At 41.7% G+C, this 21,466-nt stretch overlaps 1 protein-coding gene across 5 annotated transcripts in view; it reads left to right on the plus strand.

Moving 5' to 3' along the window:
- pde4ca (phosphodiesterase 4C, cAMP-specific a) overlaps nucleotides 1–20,775 on the plus strand; it is a 45,991-nt gene extending 25,216 nt beyond the window's left edge. For 4 of the 5 annotated variants that reach the window (XM_035170613.2, XM_035170620.2, XM_035170612.2 and 1 more), the window contains exons 2-16: nucleotides 10,584–10,775; nucleotides 11,298–11,342; nucleotides 12,003–12,039; nucleotides 12,754–12,827; nucleotides 12,924–12,976; nucleotides 13,200–13,312; nucleotides 15,110–15,203; nucleotides 15,301–15,467; nucleotides 15,557–15,655; nucleotides 15,854–16,018; nucleotides 16,221–16,320; nucleotides 16,488–16,642; nucleotides 16,736–16,858; nucleotides 16,973–17,155; nucleotides 17,258–20,775. In XM_035170613.2, the coding sequence (XP_035026504.1) occupies nucleotides 10,584–10,775; nucleotides 11,298–11,342; nucleotides 12,003–12,039; nucleotides 12,754–12,827; nucleotides 12,924–12,976; nucleotides 13,200–13,312; nucleotides 15,110–15,203; nucleotides 15,301–15,467; nucleotides 15,557–15,655; nucleotides 15,854–16,018; nucleotides 16,221–16,320; nucleotides 16,488–16,642; nucleotides 16,736–16,858; nucleotides 16,973–17,155; nucleotides 17,258–17,749 (2,092 nt within the window). In that variant the 3' untranslated portion in view covers nucleotides 17,750–20,775. The remainder of the gene's footprint in view (nucleotides 1–10,583; nucleotides 10,776–11,297; nucleotides 11,343–12,002; nucleotides 12,040–12,753; nucleotides 12,828–12,923; nucleotides 12,977–13,199; nucleotides 13,313–15,109; nucleotides 15,204–15,300; nucleotides 15,468–15,556; nucleotides 15,656–15,853; nucleotides 16,019–16,220; nucleotides 16,321–16,487; nucleotides 16,643–16,735; nucleotides 16,859–16,972; nucleotides 17,156–17,257) is intronic. The other variant, XM_035170614.2, reaches the window with a different exon arrangement.
- Nucleotides 20,776–21,466: the final 691 nt, after the last annotated feature.

Here is a 21,466-nt window from a genome sequence, read left to right on the forward strand (position 1 = left end):
GCTGTTAGCATTTAGCCCAAAGCCCCTCAGAATCACAGAGCAATGAGCATGGCTGTAAATGCCTTGTCTTTTTTTTCAGAGAAGACCACATTTAGTAGTTCAGTATAATATTTTAACTTGACAATAAGTATTAGCATCATTTTAAATCAATAATTCAGTCTTGGATAGAGTTATAGTTATTTTCTTTGTAACAGATCAGTTTTCTGACGTCACATTGAAAATTGAATGCCGATTAATTACCTCTATTAATTTGAGTGATGTTACTCCTCGGCTCTCACCATTTACAGTCTCCTGTGGGCCCATATGGCCACTGATCTAATTTTCCTCAGAGCTGTCTGCAGTGGGCCAAGTATAAAATGAAGTGGCACTGACACAGAGCATTACACATGTTGCTACAGCCAGGAAAGGGATGTAGAAAAAATCCTAAAAGATTATTTCAAAATGAACCACTGACAGCAAATACAAGCATGAGCTTTGTTGCGTGTTTGGGGGTGAGAGAGAGAGAGAGAATGATTCATGCACAGAGTAATTTAATATGAGTTACAAGTCTTACCAAGAAGGTTTTGGCAGGACGCATGTGAGTGAGCTCAGGGTTCAGCTTTATTAAGTGTATTCCTAGAAACCCAATACTCTCCCCTGTCAGTTTAACCTGGGAGGAGAGGGGAGGAGAAGTGAAAGCTTTATCTTCCCAATTTATCAAAATTCAAAAAGTGTGAAAGTTGGATTCATTCTTGATATTTTAGATGCCACAATTCTATCAGGCAGCTTTTTGCTTTTGATTCTGGTTACAGATCAAATTGTGTATATCAAATCTCATCTTTGAGATAAATGAAGTGCGCTTGTGCCAGAGGTCAGTTACTTTCTAAATTTGCCAGGTCAATGTGGCCTTGACAAATTAATCTGAGCTTTCAGTCACGCTACATGAATCTCCTAATTTGCAAAAATGATTAAGTCATCCCATTGCCCTGCGGCATAACTCTCACTGGTCCTGGTATAGGAGACGAGGCGTTGCAGCCAAAAGACATTTTGAAGTAATAAATGTGTCTAAAAGACATTTTCTTAAATCATCAGTTACTTCTAATGGAGGTCTGGCCTGCAGGGATCCTCATGGACCTTCATTTGTCTGCCTCATAGACAGGAGGAACAGATCCCCCGGTGTCGGGTTGTACGCCTCACGAGCAACGATGCACATACGGTTTACTGTACTCGTGTGGGATGAGATTTGTGCACGAACACTCAAACTCAATGTGTGTTGCTGGTTCATTTGTAACCTTCACTCACTCAGAGTGAAGTCATGGCTGAGTGTTCGCAGTGTGACAGGCGTTATGGACTTAATGCTCCTCTAAACCCCATAAATGTACTGTCCAGTGATGAGCTTTCCAGATTCGCACACAGGAATATTTTTCATAGGATGACAGAGTAATTGTGCAATTATATGTCTGTGTGTGCGTGTATGTGTGTGTGTGTGTGTGTGCACGAGCTAAAAGAAAGTAATGGCTTTTTTTTCCATTTGACATCCAGACTGTTCTTTACTGTCAAGATACTTTACCCTTTATAGAAGCCAGAGAGCAAGTTTTACATGTTACATTGCTTCACTTGCATTTAAACACAAGCATATGGACTACAGGAGAACACGAGAGTGACCGTTTTTTAAAGGTTTTTAAAATATCCTCCTCCTTCACTTTGCTTCAGAACTTCTTGTTGCATGAGATCTTTGTGACAAAGACAAAATCTTTATCAACAGTTCTAAAATTTTCTATATGTGTAAATTCAAATCCAAATTTATTTTTGAAATATGGATTTAAAAGCGTTTTAAAAGTTTTTTGTCATGTCATTTTTAAGAAAAACACTTGACCCAACTACTGTAGGTTAGAATGAAATCACTAATAATAGTAGCGACTGTACACACTCGGGTTGAAACTGCTTTACAACTTTTTGATGGAGGAATATTTCTTACAATCACATTACATTACATTACATTTCATTTAGCTGATGCTTTTATCACAACCAAGTCATACATTAAAGTAAGTGAATTAAGCCATTAGGACCATATCTAATTGTGGATACGAATAGCTCACACAAGCTTTCATAAGCTAGTAATAGTTTTAATATTTCATTTCACATCTCGTATAAAAAATTTGCTAAAATATCCAGAATAAAATTTGAAAAGCAAGTTGTGTTATGCTGCCGTGACATATCCACATGATGTGTGATGTCTCACCTTTACCACTAATACCTCACACAGATCATGCTACAACTATACTAGACCAGGTTCTGAACTTTTCTCACTCTTTCTCCCTCCTCTTCTCCCTCCTCTGTTCATGTGTCTCCTCACCCTCAGACCTTCTCATTTTCCCTTTCCCTCCAGTTCTTCCTCCTCGCACTTCACTGTTCTCTCTGCTGCTCTACGAGATCCTGGAGGATAACACAGACTGAAGTCTTTGATATGTGTGTGTGTGTCTGTGGGTTTCTGTGAATGTGTGTGCAGGTGGACAAGGACTTTCCTATCAGTGACTGTAAATTTCTTCTGGTCTCTAACTCAATCAGATTTATATAAATAATTATTCACTTTCAGTTAAAACAATGGTCTACAGTTTGAAATACAGTGTATACAATATGTGGATGTCCGGGACAAAAAATACAAAATCTTTCAGCAGTTTGAAAAACACTAACTTTTACATTCAAAATGGTCAAATCAGTCGTCTCTGTTGCTCTCAGCCACCTGGAGATCCACAGGACTCCTGAAGCTTCGATGGTCTCCTTGATTATGATACCATACCTTCCTGCTGCTGACCAGTCAGTTGACCACTTCACACTGTACAGTTCATCATAGGTCAGCATCCACCAGTGCCAGCGTCATAATCCTGGTGTGGTTTTTTTCTCCAAAGGAAAGATCTGAGGAAGAGGGCAGGGCTCTGAGGTGGTGATTACAGCCGTCATCAGAGAGGGAACACTGAGAATACACTTTACATGTAATAATTATTTCACACACACGCACACTCACTAGTTTTGTGTTTATTTTGTCTGTATTTTTCTTGCTTTTGGCTGCTCTGAGTTCATAGCAAAATAAACTACTCTAACTTAATCACAGAGCACAAACTTAAGTTCAGTAAGACAGTGGCCACACACACGCACACACACAGGTTTAATTTACAGCTTCTGGTTTAGAAACAAATCAGTGAGGCGACAGCTACCAAGATCTGTGTGCGTGTGTCTGTGTCTGTGAGAGAGAGAGAGAGAGAGAGAGAGAATGCATTTTATTTAATATAAGTACTTATGGAGTTTCAGGGGTGAACAGCATTGCAGCCCAATCCAATACAATTGAAGTAAATGGTGACCACTTCTTCAAATGTAGAAAAAAAAAAATTTTAAACAGAAAAAATACATAACATGCCTACATACTGCTCCTGTGGAGTCATCCAATTGTCCGTAAGCTCCGACATTCTAATTCAACTCAAAATAGCTTCATTTACACCGTGTTTTTAGACTAAAGGTCTGCTGTGATCCTCCTCCGGAGCTGCGTTCGCGTGTGGACATTTAAACACATGGTGTAAATGACTCCGTTTCGAGTCGAATTTGAACTATCCCTTTAATGTGACACATTCAATCTTCTTTAGGAATGAATAGTTTTTAAAATATTTGATAACCTACTTTTACTTATTAAAAATGGAAAGTTTCTCTGTTCTCATGTCAAACACTTCCTGTCCCCAAACTGTCAACAGAGAAACAGTGGAGTCTTTGTCACATCACCACCTCTATACAAACTTTAAACATTCTCTGTTTTACGTGGTTCTTATAAAGGTCAGTGAAGTGATTCGGTGTTCCTGTCTTTCTGTTGTGTCAGCTCCGTTGCCTCACTTTCTCTTAAAAAACGTTTTCATGGCTCGATTGTGAACAATGGGCATACATTTATATCGCAGTTGCATAATGTCTATACTTAGCTATCATTTTTGTTGGATGTGAAATGATGCAATGTCTGAGAGGTTATTGTTAGTTTTGCTTTTCATGAGTAATTTCTCAAATAATAGCAACTAAACTCTACTTTTAAATTCTGTCTGACTTGGTTTGTTGGATGCTCTGAGTCTGATCTGCAGAATAAATGCAGCGTGCAGTCGTCTCCTCCATGTTTTTTAACAAGGGGGATTAGTCAGTAACAGAGACAAGGGCACAAACAGAGGGCCAGGAGCCAGATCTCGTGTTTTCAGCAGGCTGCTGCTCTAACAAGAGTTATACCACCGAAACCTGTAAAAGGAAGTTTGACATCTTTTAGAAACATATGTATTCGCTTTAGTTGCAGTGGTTTGAAACCCAGCTAGGAAATTATTTCTGCGTTCCTGTAGTGACAGATTAATCGGAAAAATTTGTTCCTCACTGCGAAATTTCAGGTGAACGCCAACTCAAGCTGGAACAACTCGGAAAATTGGCGAAACTTTTGGTCCATTAGTTGCCAATTTCTGTCGTCATCACTTATTAACGAATTAACATAATGTTGAAATCAGCTCTAAACAATCGCTTTTAATGTGAACTTTTAGAATCGTTTGTCACTTGTAGACTGCATGTCCATCGCACACAGTCGCCTGACAACAAACCTTTTAGCCAATACAAACGTTTTCATGATTAACGTGTATACATGTTAATCATGTATACATTTAAATGTCTTTTTCTTTGTTCTTTCTTATTATGCAATTGTAGTGTCTGGGTGTTGTTTTAAGGCTCCAAAAGCATAAATACAACATAATTTGCTCACAGCGTCATGTTTTTTCCACATTCCAACCTCAAATCACATGAACACACCAAAGTCAGAACGACATCCTAATGATTCAGAAAATTGGACCTTCTGAGTAGCACATGAATGCACAGTTAAACAAAGATTACAGCTAATCAGTAAAACACACCATCACCGTCAAGTTTGCCACACGACCAAATAGTTTGATGTCACAGGAAGGGAGAGGAAGGACAACACAGACAAACAGGGTGGTTCTCTCTCTGTGTGTGAGGGGCCGCAGCAAAACACAACCAGACAACTTTCATTGCAGAACACACACTGTCGTGACTGTCGGGATGAGAAGTAACTGAGACTGAAAATGTCGCAGTGAAAATTCTCCCGAGTGTATACTTTTAAATCTCTTGACCAGACCTCTGTAGTCCATTCATTGTTCTTTTTGTTGTGTGTGCTGAGCTGCAGGTCGTGCACTCTGAGCTGCTGGTGTGACCTCTGTGGTCTCATCAGGTCAAAGCTAATCCCTGTTCGCTCCAGAGCATCTTTCATGAGTCATGTGAGGATGCAGCCTAGATTATAAAAGGTTCAACCACAGCAGGAAAAATAAGTTTGAGTTTTACACTTGTGCCTCGCAGATCTTCTTTTGCTTGTCTCTATAGACTCATTATCAGAGGGAACACAATACTCTCAGGCGTCACGACCTGACATCTGTGTTACATGTAATAAATGTTCTGCATATCTCCTGAATAAATGGCTGAACCGGTCCTGCCAGTCGGCTCCGGTGTAACCAATTCTACCTCTGGTTGTGTCCCAGTAAAGGCTGGGGAATGATGAATGAAGGTTCAGATGACAGCTTGCCCTGGTTTACAGGCCTATCTCCTCTCTCGCTGCCTCGCTCGCTCGCTCTCGTGCTGCCCCGTAGCTCCTGTATTTTAATGCTCCCCAGATGGTATTGACGTCGCCGTGACAGGCGGTGACGCAGGCAGGGTGTCGAGTATCGTGGCCACTGACAGGTTACCATCAATCACGCTTCTTAATAGCTAGCCACTTAAATAACACATGCCGTAACACACCTCTGTCTTTATGCTTTTATTTTATTTTGTTATTTTTTTTTTTGGAAAAAAGTTTTTATGATGCCCAGGAATGTTAGTCTTTAGAGAAGAGAAAGTCATTAGGTGTGTGTGTGTGTGTGTGTGTGTGTGTGTGTGTGTGTGTGTGTGTGTGTGTGTGTGTGTGTGTGTGTGTGTGTGTGTGTGTGTGTGTGTATACAGTGTGTGCACGCATGTGTGTGTGTATGTGCCTCTGTCCGTGCGCATGAGGTGGATTTGAATGAACCCCAGTGTGTGAATTCAGAGGTCAAACTGGGATGGATGCACTTAACCACATCCAATACTAAAGAGATGGCCTTTGTTTCTGCTTGTTTGTTTTATCACATCTTTGTTCAGCTTTTCTGCATCTTTTAATCCGTCTCACTGATCACAAAGTTTTTTACCTTAAAGGGATAGTTCACCAAAAAATGAAAATTCACTCATTATCTACTGGTATGGAGGGATGGGCGAAGTGTTTGAATAGTTTTCATTCTATAAAATAATAATTTCAATACATCACTTTGGTTTTTGCAAGTTTTATTTTAGTTTTTAACTTTTCTATGATATTTGGACAGAAGATTATTGATTTATCAGAAAAATATTAGAAAGAAAAGGGTAATTTCCAGAAACAGCTGCTTGAAATAGAAAACAGCAATAATAAGAAATAGAGATAAAGAATAATTTTAAAAAAATGTGTATGATAGTGAACTCTGGATAAAAGAAACAAAACATGTTCACTTTACTATAAGACAAATACATTTATGAAATTTGAAGCAAATCGTTCTTTAGTAAAAACTTTAGTGTGTGGTCGACTATCACAATTGTTGGTGACTTATTTTTCTAACTCTGCTAACTGTGTTATCTCTGCAACTTACATACTTCCATTGTCCATAGTGGGATATCCAGGATGCTCAGCTCTTGCAATCCCCCTGAAGCCCAGTAGAGGGTCCCTCTCCTCAGGTTGAATGAACAGGTTTAATTCAGTTCAACAGACAGCAACTACTCACACACATCAGCCATCAACAAGTGTATCTGGTGTATTGTCAAACAACACCCTCCCACTCAACAGGGTTATTTTTAAAAAACAAATTCTGTTTTGTTCTTTTTTGTTTGTGTGATTTTTGGCTGAGGCTGAGAGAAAGCGCGAGGGAGGGAGAGAGGGAGGGTGTTAGGAAAGGAGAGAAGAGGTGGGTGGGTGTGAGTGGCTCCCATGTGAAAGACACAAAGACAATGGAGGCGTTTTTTGAAGATTGACCGTCCAAACAGCCACAGAGCTACTGTGGGAGTTTCCTGTCCGGGCGACATGCACGCTGAGCCTGAACGCTGACCTTTGACCTCTCAGAATCACAAAATGCCTCAGTTGACACATTTAGCATATGTTCTGTAAATTGTGTGCTTAAAGCTTGTGCTCAATGGAGGTGTTAAAAAAGCATTGGAAGCATGTCATTATTCCCCTGCATTGAAAATATACGGCCACTGCTATTTAGTTTGCATCTAAAATGTATTAAGTTAATAGTAAAATATAAGTCATGTCACATATAAGAAAGCAAACCCATATTCAAAGTTTATCTTATCCAATCACTTTATTCTCAACACTCTTGTGACTAGATGCAGTGGGTACACAATATAGAATAAATATTATATAACACATTTATATACTGGAATATACACACAATGCATTACACCAATAACAACAAAACTCTCTGACACAGACATTTTCACTATTTGTTCTTGTGAATCATTGTTTCAATGTAGTGCTTATTTGGATCCCCATCAGTTGTTACCTTGGCAACAACTACTCCTAGGTTTCATGCTACCGTGTTTATTATCCATTAGAGTCTGATTCATATAAACCCAAAGGGAGAGCACTGCGATTGTGCCAGTGAGAATCATGTGAGGCAGATATATTGATCCAAAAATACAATATCATCGTGCCTGAGTGTGTGCAAGTAAAAGATAATTAGTCCAATGTCATGAGTAAGTCAGGACTCAATGTTCGCTACCCTGCACTGAACCCAGCTGAGCGAGAGAGAGAGAGAGAGAGAAAGCGTGGAGAAAACTGGAAGTGAAATAGCAGCAAGGGAAAGACGTGGGCGATATTTTGATCTGTGGTCTAATTATAGCTCAGCGTCGCCTTCAAATAGAAATGTCTCCATAAATATTCATGAATGGGGGGAAGAATCTGCTGCTCTGTGATGCAGAGGGAGAAGGCAGGGGAGGGAGGGCTGCTCTGTGTTCTACCTGAAAGTCTATTTTTAGCTGCATCGCTGCCTCTTTCGGTCTATTCCCCCCCGTGCACGGGGAAGCTAAAATTAGCTGCACAGAGACAGAAGCGTTGTGCCGAGACCAAAATAGAAACGAGTTTATGGTCAGAGCACGCAGGAACAGCCAGAGGTGCAGCATCATTAGGGTCGACAGAGGGATAGAAAGTGTGAGGAGTGGGCGAGGGCTCCGAGCTGCGTGTGTCCTTGTAGTAACTGGGCAGGGATCATGTGTGTGCAATGATCAAAATGCACGCGTCACAGGTGTGTATTGTTGCACGTTGCACTACTGTGATGCATTTACACACGCACCTTCTCCATTTTACTATGTAGAAATACACATTTGTAGGTGTGCACACTACAAACTGAAAGCACACAGTCACACAGTTTGCAGTTAGGACCCCAAAACCCCCCTCGTGTATGTGTCTCAGAACATGCTGTACTCTTCCTCCTCGCTTCCTGAAATTTTGTTTACGCTCTGTCTCTCTTTGCCCTGTTTTACCTCGGACGTGCTCCCACTCACCCCACAGTCTCCACTCCCCTTCCCTCTGACTCCTCTCCTTGGCTATGTATAGTGCAGTCAGTATATCTGAATCAGTCACATGAAAGGAGGGATGGGGACTTCTGTTTGGCTGGTGGTTATGTAACAGCCTGTAACACACCAATGTCTTGCCCTCATGCAGCATCCCTAGCACGAAGGAGGAATGAATGGGTTTTTTTCATGCTGAAGCTGGTACACTCCTTGTGTTAAAGCCTCGTAGAGAGCTGTATTTTTCACTGAAATCATTCGTGCTATGCATGTATGTATAGCTAATGCTGTCAGTGGACTGATTTCAAGGATTGCAGCTATTGATCAATCCACCACTATTTCAGAGATCAACACAAAACGTTGCACTGATGGAGGTTAATTCTGTTGTGTTGTGTTTAGACTACAGTGTAATATACAGTACAACCTTACATGGCTGCACAGTGTATTTAGAGCTGTGTCGTCTAGTACTTTGTGATGGACTTGTGTAATAATGTTTTATTATTTCCCACTCTTATCATCTACGTCTCCAGCTGTCACTACTGCCCTGGGTTTCAGAGCTTTCTATTTTGGAATAGCGTTCCCCGTGCTGTATTTATTTAAACAATATTTTATGTGTGTATGTGTGTGTGTGTTAGCATCTGCCCATCCAAAATCCTCCACATTCTGCTCACGGTTGTTTTGCCAAGGCGTGGATTTCTCCTCTGGAATACCTCAGACTGTTTAGAAAAGCAGGGGTGTTGCCTAACGCGGCTAGAGGCTGACAGAGTGTCTCCGGGCTCTCACGTCAGTGTGGGAAAATAGAGATGTAGATCAAGGAAGACACGTGCCGAGACTGTGAAGAGGAGCCTCTTTCCCGCTAACTCTCTCTCTCTGCCTTTATTTGGTGTTTTTCTCCATCGTCGGATCGTGTTTGATCAGGAGGAACCCCCTCTCACCTGAGCGCCCGGCTATTTTTAGACTCTCACACTCACATGACCCGCACGTCAATACGCTGATGCTAATTTTACACGTGCTGTTCAGTCCCCAGTCCACCACACACACACACACACACACACACACACACACACACACACACACACACACACACACACACACACACACACACACACACACACACACACACACACACACACACACACACACACACACACACACAAAACTTTCACCTCTAATGAAGTGCACATCATGTAGTCCATGATAATGCGTCAGTTCACTTCAGGTAGTAATTCTAATGATCGTGCAGCCACAGCACAGAGGCCCACATCAAGCCATCAGAATTAGAAACCATTCGCTGTCTCAGACTTTCAACACCCTTTCATTGTGGTTTCAGACTCATTTAGCTGTTTCCTTCTCTTATCACCTATTGTCTGACACATTTGAATGCAGTGCTGATTTTAGTCAATTTTGTGGGATACATCAGATCAGCTTTGATAAGTGCCTTCCCACATATTTCACACAGTCATATCCTTTCTGCTGCTCGCTTAAATTTGTAATTTTTAGCTCTTATTGTGGTCTTTACTGCTTTGTAATGGTTATCCTTCCTTACAAATTACACCACTTCCTGTTCAAAAGATAAAAATGGCTGAATGCTGTTACCCACTGATGAGAGCTTGTGTTATTTTTAGATGTGGAGTATTGTTTGTTATATTCCTTTTCTCTGTTTAATTGTTACTGGAGCAGCCATAGTCTCCTATAAGTGGAGGAGAGTCTGGGGTTTCTTGTCAGCTATGTAGTTCATTGGACAGTCTATAGAGTCACATTTCCATCGTTAATTGAAATCTGAACTTTATGGATCCGTGAACATTGATCCATTTATTACACATATTCTCTAGAGTAATTACTGACAACTCATTTAATCAAGAGGAAACCACAATAACAGCTAAAACTGTGTATTTCTAATAACACTATTGACGTTGCTGTCTGATAAACTTTGTCGTCGACCCTGAATGAATTTCCTCCCTCTCTCTCGTTCTCTTTCTCCACAGTTTTGATGTGGAAAATGGATTATCGGTGGGTCGTAGCCCCCTGGACCCCCAGGCCAGCCCTGGCTCTGGTATGGTTATACAGGCCAACTTTCCCCACAGCCAGCGGAGGGAATCCTTCCTCTACCGCTCCGACTCCGATTTTGACCTTTCACCCAAAGGTCCCTCCAGAAACTCCTCCACTGCCAGTGACATGTAAGTCAGTTTTCCTACTCAGCTGTTACACGAGTACATGATACAGTGGATGTGTTTGTTCACTGATGTTTTCAAAACTATTCCGTACATGTGCATTTTTATTTGATAAAGGGATTGATGACGATTGTCAACCTTGATGCTTTTCTTGTCTCAGTATTTCAGTGTTACAAGCTCATAGACCTCATTTAAAACATGGCCTATGGTGACAAATGAAATCTTTCCATCTAGCATTTGGCATCCAGTATTAAAACGTGCCTCATGCATGTGTGTGATATGTTTGTAGTCAGATCCAGAGTTTCAGAAAGAGCAACAATTACTTCTGTTTCTCCATCACACAATGCTTGCATGTTAAATCTGCTCCACTGCGACTGCAAAACGTTGGAAAGAAGGAGGCAACTTTTTGGTCGATAGTTCTGTCTCAATCAACCGCCTCCTCAAATTCATATTCTCTAAACACCATTACGTTTGTAACGTAAGCAGTCACAGGTGTCCTCATCGACTCTTACCTATCTGTGTTTGAAGGGAGGAAAGCTTGAAGCACTGGGAGGTCAACTGGTTGTCATCTCGGTGAGAAGAACATGACAAAACTAAAGAAACTAGATAAAAACACTGACTGTGTCCCCCTGAAGCCCCCTCCTGCATTCCCTGTAGATGGTTCTGTGGCCATTTCCCCCCACCCTTCTGACATGACTAAATATTAAGCACCTCACCCGTGACCCCTGTTAGACACCTGTAAAACACCCAGTTCTGTTTGGTTTGTTTTTGCATGTAACGCTTAAAACCAACTTAGTATAATAACACACCCTGTGTTTTTTTCTTTTTTTGTGAGTATTCATACCTGTATCACAAACCTTAATACCCCACCCAGTCCATTTCATGACCAAGCAGTGCACTTCACTTTTGTTTTTTTTAACAGCTATGTTTTTAATAGAATAAGGATGAAGGGAGTGATAAACGATGATATCTGACAAATAAATGTGAAAACTGTAGAAAACTGTCCTCTAGCTGCCTGGTTGCACAGATAACTGGTTTGATAAAAAACCCATTGTTGTAGATGTCATTCCTCCTTTCTCTTTATTTTGTCATGACGAAGTTAAGTATGTCTTGTTTTTTATCTAACACAGATGAAATATAGAAATTAAGGAGCTTGTAGATTGGTCATCTACTCAGAGAAACGTGTCTTTGTCTGACGCCTTTTCCTCCTGTGTGTTCTGTTTTCCATTTCAGGCACACAGAAGACATGATCGTTACACCATTTGCACAGGTGAGTCCTCTGATATTTTCCCATTCAGCATTTGGAAGCTATATTCCAATCTGAAAAAAAAGAATTGCCAGGTGGCCATATAAAAATAAATTTATGTCCACTTGTTCGTTAACGAAAGCAGGTCTTATAAAAACTCCAGATGGTTCGAGACCAGGCTATTCTACTGCACCGGAAAAGCCCATAGTGTTGTGTTGGCCCTGCGACAGGACCAGGCATCCTGCTGCTGTTGCCCGGCTCTTGCGTGGGACATGCGTCACACTTTTGCTCACTTTACACAGTCGAATAAGCAGCGAATCTGCTTGATCACGCTGTTTAAATTTGCATGCTGGCTGAAAGGACTCGCACACACGGGGTCGCACACTGGATACTCTTGTGATCTCCCTCTCTGCGCTGAGTCAGTGTTTGGCTGCAACTGGAGTGACAGACGTGACATGGGGGAGTGTCAGTGATGTCACCAAAACATCAGACAGGGACAGGGGAATGCCTCTGAGCAGCGCAGTGGACGAAAGCAACAGTATCTGGTTTCAAGGTGTCTGTCAGCAAATCCTATTGACAAGCACTTGATGTAGCGCCAGATCAATTAAGTGAAGATGTGTGAAGAAGTATTTAAGTTAATCACTGAGGTGACACCTTTTGTTATATGACAGATATATGATGCTCGGTGCTCCACATTTGATGAACTCGTACATTCAGTCTCTTGTTCCTGTCCTGTAGGTCCTCGCCAGCCTGAGGACAGTCCGAGGTAACTTTGCCATTATAACAGACCAGCAAGATCGCCCAGCAAGCAAGTAAGTTATTAGCAAATGTCCTTGGCTGACAAATATAATCATGCTGGATATACAGTTTGTCTCTTCACTTGCTGACTGGATGGTCTCTGTCTACAGGACGCGATCCTCAGGCAACAACCCACCATCCATGTGCAAGACCAGCCTTGCAGGTTGGTACTGGGATTAAAATATATACTGATCAATATCCTATAATCAGCATTGGTCAGAAACACACACAATATTAACATATTGCTCTCATGAAATGAGGAAGGTGTAGTAAATTAAGTAATTTAAGTCCTAGTTTAAACATCTTTTAGAAATTTGAACAGTATATGAATGCACACTACTAGCTGAATCCATCCCATAATGCCTCCCTGTGTTTCTGTGGTGCAGAGGAGCCTCACCAGCAGCTGGCCATAGAGACTCTGGATGAGCTGGACTGGTGTCTGGAACAGCTGGAGACGCTGAAAACGCGACACTCTGTCAGCGAGATGGCTTCAAACAAGGTGCTTCATCATGATACACAACCCTGACACGTGGGTCGACCACAGATCATACACACCTGTCAGAGAACACACCGCAACACTGTGCAGGTTAACATTTAATACAGCGAGGTTACCTGCAGAGGTTTCATTAGACTGCCTCAAATCTGCACTGTTATTCACCCCCTGAAGGTGTTTTTTTTTTGTAGTCAGGTGCATCTTGTGCCATTTTTAAGGTGCCGTCACATTCAAACTCTAGATGAACCCGAATTCATCGAGGTAAAACTGCATTCTGAAGAATACATATCAAATTAAAAGTAATATAACAATACGATGATGTACATCACATGTAAAAAGTTAAACCTCTTAGCATCAGAGGCAGCATATAACAAAAGTTCAATTTTAGCTCCAAATTAGAGGAATATCTATAAATATCTCACAATTCGTTCCCTGGTCTCCCCCCAACTGCAGCTGCTGCTTCAGATGAGACCATAGCAGCCAAACTTCAACTGTCATAGTTTAATTAAATAGATGTTTCCTTTTTTACAGTAAATTCTTACCCAGTTTTATTCTAAGTAATAGATAGGGGAGTTCTGTGTTTATTTTTGGCTACATGAATGAAATCACCCCCCCCCCAGCCCCCATCCATTCAAAGCTTTTCCTTCATATCTTCTTCAAACTTGGTGCACATGGTGTTCACGCAACCTCCTCCTCTGACGCTGCCAGCCCCGCCCACTCTGTGCATCCCCTGGCCAATGAGGGACAACCGCCTCTCCCAGCCTCTGCTGCAGCGAGCGCCCGATTGGCTGCTATTCTTAGGCTTTTTTTTTTTTGGAAGGAGGCGGGGATTAGAGTACCTCGTTCTCCCTCTGTTTACACACACACAGGCAGCCAGTAACTGAGTGAATGAGAGAGAGTGAAGGGGAGCGAGGGAGTGTGGCTTCTCAGCCTCTGCATCCTCGCATCCCTCGGCGTTCCCACAGCTGTGCGTCCACTCTTTTGTTCATCTCTGGACTGCTGAACTGTTCTTTTTTTGCATCTGTTCAGCTCTCACTGCTCTGCTCGCTTGCACTGGATTTTGCTCAGAGTCTCAGTTGCAGTCTGATCCTCTGTCGAAACAGGCAGTGTCACAGGAATGACCAGAAAGCTCAGCTGACTCAGTTCTATTTTTGCTCCCATGCTTGATTTTGCGCTGAAATGCCAGAAGTGAGTTGTTTAATCTCTGTGTCGTGGATGTTCTTTCAGGTAAGGGGAGGTGAGGGATGAGGGGAGGGCACCGGGGCAGCCCCAGGCTCACACGTTGCTCGTTTTGTGAATGAGTGTGAACCAACTAGTGGTTGAGATCCTCTGTGACTCTCTTCCATGTAGATGTGTGGATGGTTTATGTGCAGCCTGCTTGTGAGTGAAGTCAGCCATGCGTTTTTTTCTGTGTCCAATCATTAGACTCTGCAATGTATGCAACACATTTGTGAGCTCCAGAGATCTTGTTGATTCAACAATTCTGGGTAGATTAGGCTGTGGATGTGTTTCCCTCTTCAGAGCTAATGGTTCTCTGTGTTTGAATGAGTTCCTCAGATAGTTAGGCACTTTAATACATTTGCTGGAACAGACAAAAACCTCTTCAAGTTTCTAGTAAGGTTTATTCTAAACAAATTTAAAGTGACATTTGCTGCCTTTAAGCACTGGCGAGTCAAGAGTTTGTGGGTTGTTTTTTTTAATAATAAGAGCTTCATTCATTTTACAGAACATCACTTTCACTTTTGGTGCATATTTTGCTTGCTCAAACTCATGGATGCTTTATGTGCATGTTTGCGTCTCCAGTTCAAGAGGATGCTGAACCGAGAGCTCACCCAGCTGTCAGAAACCAGCCGGTCAGGGAACCAGGTGTCTGAGTTCATCTCGAGCACCTTCCTTGGTAAAAAACCCTTTATTTTATACAATACAAAAGCTGCACAGAAATATCTAATACAGCTTTGATCTATAATACTATTTTACCTGTTGCCATCTGACAGAGAAGCAACATGGCATGGACATCATGTCCCCCCCCACCAAGGAGAAGGACAAGAAGAAGCGGCCTATGTCCCAGATCAGCGGCGTGAAGAAGGCCACCCACAGCCTCGCCCCCTCTACCATCCCACGCTTTGGGGTCAACACCAGCCAGGAGGCACTCCTCACCAAGGTACGACCATTTCAATGCTTCATTTATCATTTCACTGCAACTGGTTCTACATGTTCTCCTTTGTAATGATCTATATCGTTCACCCGCAGGAGATGGAGGACGTAAACAGATGGGGCATCGACATATTTAGGGTCTCTGAGTATTCAGGGAATCGAGCGCTGACGGTCAGCATGTACACCATCTTCCAGGTAACACACGTTAACATAATGTACTCTTCTTTGAGTGTCCTCTTACCACATGACCACATACACTCGGTACAGTAAATGAATGAACAAGAGTAAATGAATGAATGAATGAGGCATTGACTTAACAAATGTTAATGAATTATTAATCTCTACCGCGACTGACCCAGAGTGCGATGTGTTCTTTCTCTCCTGCTTCCGTAGGAACGCGAACTGCTGAAGTCCTTCAAGATTCCTGCCGACACTTTCATTACTTTCATGATGACTTTGGAAGATCACTATCACGCGGATGTGGCGTACCACAACAGCATCCACGCTGCTGACGTGGTCCAGTCCACACACGTCCTGCTGTCCACACCTGCCCTGGAGGTAGACACTCACTCTTGTTCGTCCAAAAGACACACAGACAGAGATAGACAGAGAGAGAGAGAGACACACACACACACACACACACACACACACACACACACACACACACACACACACACACACACACAGAGACAGAGACAGAGACACACACACACACACACATATACTGACGGTCCCTCCCTTCTCTTGTGTGTTGTCCAAGGCTGTCTTTACTGATCTGGAGATCCTCGCCGCCCTGTTTGCCAGTGCCATCCACGACGTGGATCACCCTGGAGTTTCTAATCAGTTTCTCATCAACACCAGTGAGTTTGCGTAGCTTTACAGGGATTATGTGTGGGTGTCAAGAGTATTTAACGACGTGGATGAGGTGTCTATAAATACGTGTCTGTGTGGAATATGATTTGTTAAACCTTTCGGGTGGCTTACAGTGCTGTCTGTAAACTTTGTTTTTTGCATTTTTTGCCTTCAGACTCGGAGCTGGCCCTGATGTACAACGACTCGTCGGTGCTGGAGAATCACCATCTGGCCGTCGGCTTCAAGCTTGCGCAGGAGGAAAACTGTGACATCTTCCAGAACCTCAGCAAAAAACAGAGACAGTCATTGCGCAAAATGGTCATTGACATGGTGAGACAACTTTGGTAGACAAGGCACTCTTCCTACATTTTTCACCTTTAAACTGAGATTTCTAATTATTCAATTTGTCTGTTATATCCGCAGGTGCTGGCAACAGATATGTCTAAACACATGAACCTACTAGCAGACCTGAAAACTATGGTGGAGACAAAGAAAGTCACCAGTCTCGGAGTCCTGCTCCTGGACAATTATTCAGACCGCATACAGGTCAGAACCATGTTTCTATTCATACAAAAACAAACAAAATCAGTATATAGGAATAATCTTCTGTAAAAGTGCTTCTTTATCTGATAGTCAAACAATGTTCATTTGTCACCGCAGGTTCTTCAGAACATGGTGCACTGTGCAGACCTGAGTAACCCCACCAAGCCTCTTGAGTTGTACCGACAGTGGACGGACCGCATCATGGTGGAGTTCTTCACCCAGGGGGACAGGGAGAGGGACAAGGGCATGGAGGTCAGCCCCATGTGTGACAAACACAATGCCTCCATAGAGAAGAACCAGGTACAGTAGACAAACCAAAGTATTTAATTCATAGCACCTATTGAGGATGAGGATAATTCCCTATTACCTACAGTATATACCACTTTTCCCTTTTTTCTCCAGGTGGGTTTCATTGACTACATAGTTCATCCATTATGGGAGACGTGGGCTGACCTCGTCCACCCAGATGCTCAGGAGATCCTGGACACTCTAGAGGATAACAGAGAGTGGTACCAGAGCATGATCCCCCACAGCCCTTCACCCGAAACCGAGGCCCAGGAGGAGGAGGAGGAGACCCTCACTGGAGAAGCTTCAGCACTTAGTTCCGCCGCCATCGATAAGTTCCAATTTGAGTTGACCTTGGAAGAAGAAGGAGAGTCCGACACAGAGAGTCCACCTGAGGAGGAGGAGAGCTGCGATCGCAGGAGGGCATCTCCACTTTCCAGAACTGGATCTGGCAGCAGATTTGATGCCAAGACTCGCCGGTTCCCCAAAATGCTCACCACTGATTCAGACAGGACGTTTTCTTTAGAATCTGATAAAGATATGGCAGAAGAAAGAGAAACAGAGCAGGAAGACATCACTGGGGTACCACCCGTCAGACTCGGCACATAGCACAGCCCATTTGTTTTTCTTTGGGCCTTTTTTGTTTGTTTTTCTTGATTTCGGTGCCTCATCCTCTGTCACTCCCCCTTCTCCCACTCCGAGCAAACACCACCACCTCTGGTTTCCGTGGACAAAGGGCGACAGCCTCTGGGGGGTGTGGAGTACGGAGGTGCACGCAGGTGTGGGAGGTGCTGAGAGAAAGTCTGCAGTTCTACACAGCAGTCACTTGCACTGGAGAGAGACAGATAGACTCAGAGAGGACAGGAAGCCAAGTTTCTGACAGGTCCTTTGCGTTCTGTGTCCTTCAGTCAGACTTACAGAAATCTGAGAAGTTTAATAAAAGAAAACTTCTCTTTCTACCAGCCAACCTAAGGTCTTCTACTGCCAACATCAGACCTGTCTTCCTCTTTTGGAGTACTTGTGAAGAAGTGATGAATGACCGTGAAAACACGCAAACAATGTCTTGTAAGACTCTTGCCAAACTTGCAATTCATGGGGACAATGCTGTTTTACCTGCCTTTTGGTTTTCTGTTGGTTTGTTCTGTTATTTAGGTCCATACACCATGAAAGGCAGTAAAGGAAGGTTAAGTACATGTCACTCCAAAGCAGCCTGAGCAAAGTAACGTCAGAAAGGAGCCTCCATGGTTTTATGCCGTACACTTTAGATGTAGCAGACATTTTGAGTGGCTATCGTTATTGTTGTACACACTCCTATAAGCTAAAAGCCCATTTAGTTATGTTTAGCAGGAGGTCGTTGTAGAACATGCATATGGTTATGACGACTGGGCTTGCAGTACATATTATTTTGAGATTTTCAGTTGTTTCAGGTTTATTATTTCCATTTTTTTATAATCCTAAACTCTGATATTGACAGCAACTAAACCGAGTCAGGGTCGGAATCACAGTCACGGGATAACATCTGAAGCAATGTTGACTGTGCATATGGCGCCTCCCAGTGTCAACAAATGGAACTGAACTGGCTTTTGGAGGCGAATAATTTGCGTGGTTTTGCATAGACTTACATGGATAATACATTCAAAATGTATTTAACTGTAGGTCTACCCAAAATATCAGTCATGTTTCAGTTTTGTTGTGCTTTTTAATGTTTTTATTTAAATTTTAAGTCGGTAATGTTTGTTTGCTTTCTTTTTATTTGTCTCCCATTTTATCAATTTGCCTTCAAGTGTAGCACTTTACAGTTTTTTTCATTGCCGGCCCTCACTATGGTTTTAAAGGGCTTGAGCCGAAAACATTAACACTTCTGAGGCTGTTGACTGAGGAACAGTTTGTCATTGACTGTAAAGCAAACCAGCACAAACTTCATACAAAGAACACTATCCATTCAAATCCATTATTGTTACTACACAATTTGTCAAACACAGCTACTGAAATGCAGATTTTGGTGACTTGCATAACGTACCAGACTGATAAGGGCAGTGTATTAGATGTGTGAGTGTTGCAAAGAATGATGCTCGCATCACTGTAACTGTAAAAAAACCCAGGAGGTTACCAAGAGACAGTTTCCTGTGCCAGAACCTTTTTTTTTCTAATCTTTTTTTCCCTCTCATTGATCAATATTTCACTCTTCACAAGGACATAGTCAATGACAAAACAAGTGCCAAGCAAGCATGATACAACCCGTACTGTAATTTCCATTTTGCCACTGGCTACTTTCCATCAGTGACTGATAAAGTTGGTTGATTGTAGCACCCTGTGTGCCAATCTGACCCGACTGTCTCTGGTCCTTTTTTTTAAAGCTCCTGTTCAAACAGTAGCTGAAACTGATGTTGTCTTAAACAGTGATGTGGGTTTGTGTGTGTGTGAATGACTGAGTTTCATTTTTTTAAATGTATTTACTAAAAAAACCAAAGCACTTTGTATGGTACTTTTACAGTTCTGCACTTCCAGTACAGTTGAACATGTATAATGTGACTGTTTCACTGTTTTTTCTGTCGGCAAAAGGCTTGGTGATCGAGTGGAATAGCACGGGCTGGACCACTACAGCTCTTATAGTTTGGATGTTGGAGGGACTGAAGTTGTTTTTTGCTCTTTTTATAACTGACTGTACAAAAACATGGTTTTCTGTGGAAATGAATGACGTCGGCTGCAGGATTCAAAGAACGTGAGGAGTATATACACAAAACTTAGCCTGTGGAGAAACTTTATTTTATTTTATTATCGTGAAACAGAAATAACTCATGTTTTAATGTATGAATGAGATGAACTTTTTTTTTTTTTTCTTTAGACGCCTTATTTTGGATTTTGGTCGTAGATGTGTTCACTGACATGCTGGAGTATAAAACACGTGCAATCCCTTCTGTAGAAACTCAAGGATGCCTTCAACATTAAGGACTATTTAACAGAAGCGTAACCAGCACAACATGCAAAGGTTCAGTCTGTCTCTCTGTGTGTCACTAATTATTTGATTTTGTACATTTTCCTCACAGTGCTTCATGTACAGTTTATTTATTATTTCTTTATTATCTGTCAGAAACAATGGGGCAGTAGACTTTTTTTTAGTCTGAGGTTTAGTGCTCATGTGTAGCTCGACGCGTGAGGAAAGTCAAACAGGACAGATTTCAACTATTACTCAGCTTTTTCCTCCTCGTTTAATTTCTCTATCTTTGCGAGTAACATTATACATAAGCAAAAATGATCTCTTTCATGTTTTTCTTGTTTTAAAAATAGTTGAGTGACAGATTTCCGTCTTGGTTTTCTGAAACACCTCGGAAGACATCTTTTCCTCGTCGTTCTCTGTTTCCACTGATCTACTCAGATCATGTATTCATAAAGGATCGTACAGTCAATGTGCCGATCCAAGACTTCTTTGATTCATAGTGAAGATAATTTAGTCAGACAGCCTCAACAGTCATCCTTGATCAGTATTTCTTTTCCCAGAGATGTTATGAATATGGGTTGTGAACCAAGACTGCAGCTTTGACAATCCAAACTCTGCTGTTTAACTGCGAGTGGGTTAGCCCTCTCTCCAACTAGAACTGTATGCCTTGCCAATAAAGGAAAAGGTTTTCACTCTTTGCTGTCTTCTTCTCTGTTTTTATAAGGAAACTATAAAAAATATTACCCAAAAATTGCACTGTAGAATGATCATAAAGCAGATACAGTATTTTACCTCTGAAATAGCACGACATCTGATATGAAGCAACAATATCTGTTTTTATACCAGTTAAAAATGAACTTATCTCGAGTATTAAGTCAGTAGAAGTGAGCATGTTTATTATAAACTATTTCAATCTCTTTACAAGCAGCTACCTGCTGATGGGTCGGCCATTAAAATGTGATACTATGCAGCCAATCATGTTCAAATGCACTGAACTTTATTTAAAATTCTAATTTCCAAAGGTACCAAATATGGTACCCAAGTCTTGGGATTTGAATAATTCACTTGTGTGAACATTGTGTGAACTTCATGAAGAGATAGCAGAAGATAATTAGGAATATAAAGTATATTATATATTATATTAGTGATATATAATACATTTAAGTACATTTATTCTCTATATAAATATACTTTTTATAGATTATGACAAACTGGTGATATGGAGGCTCAAAAGGGGCCATTCTACATATTTTTACTCCATATTGATTAAGACACCTCTATATCATTCTCAGTGTAGCTGTTTTACATGAACGTAATACGTTTTTAACATCTCCAAACAAATGCTTCACATTGTTTTATCACCTTCATACATAGTCACTGACATTTGC

Source organism: Hippoglossus stenolepis, chromosome 11 (assembly GCF_022539355.2).
Source record: "Hippoglossus stenolepis isolate QCI-W04-F060 chromosome 11, HSTE1.2, whole genome shotgun sequence".
Classification (NCBI taxonomy): Eukaryota; Metazoa; Chordata; class Actinopteri; order Pleuronectiformes; family Pleuronectidae; genus Hippoglossus; species Hippoglossus stenolepis.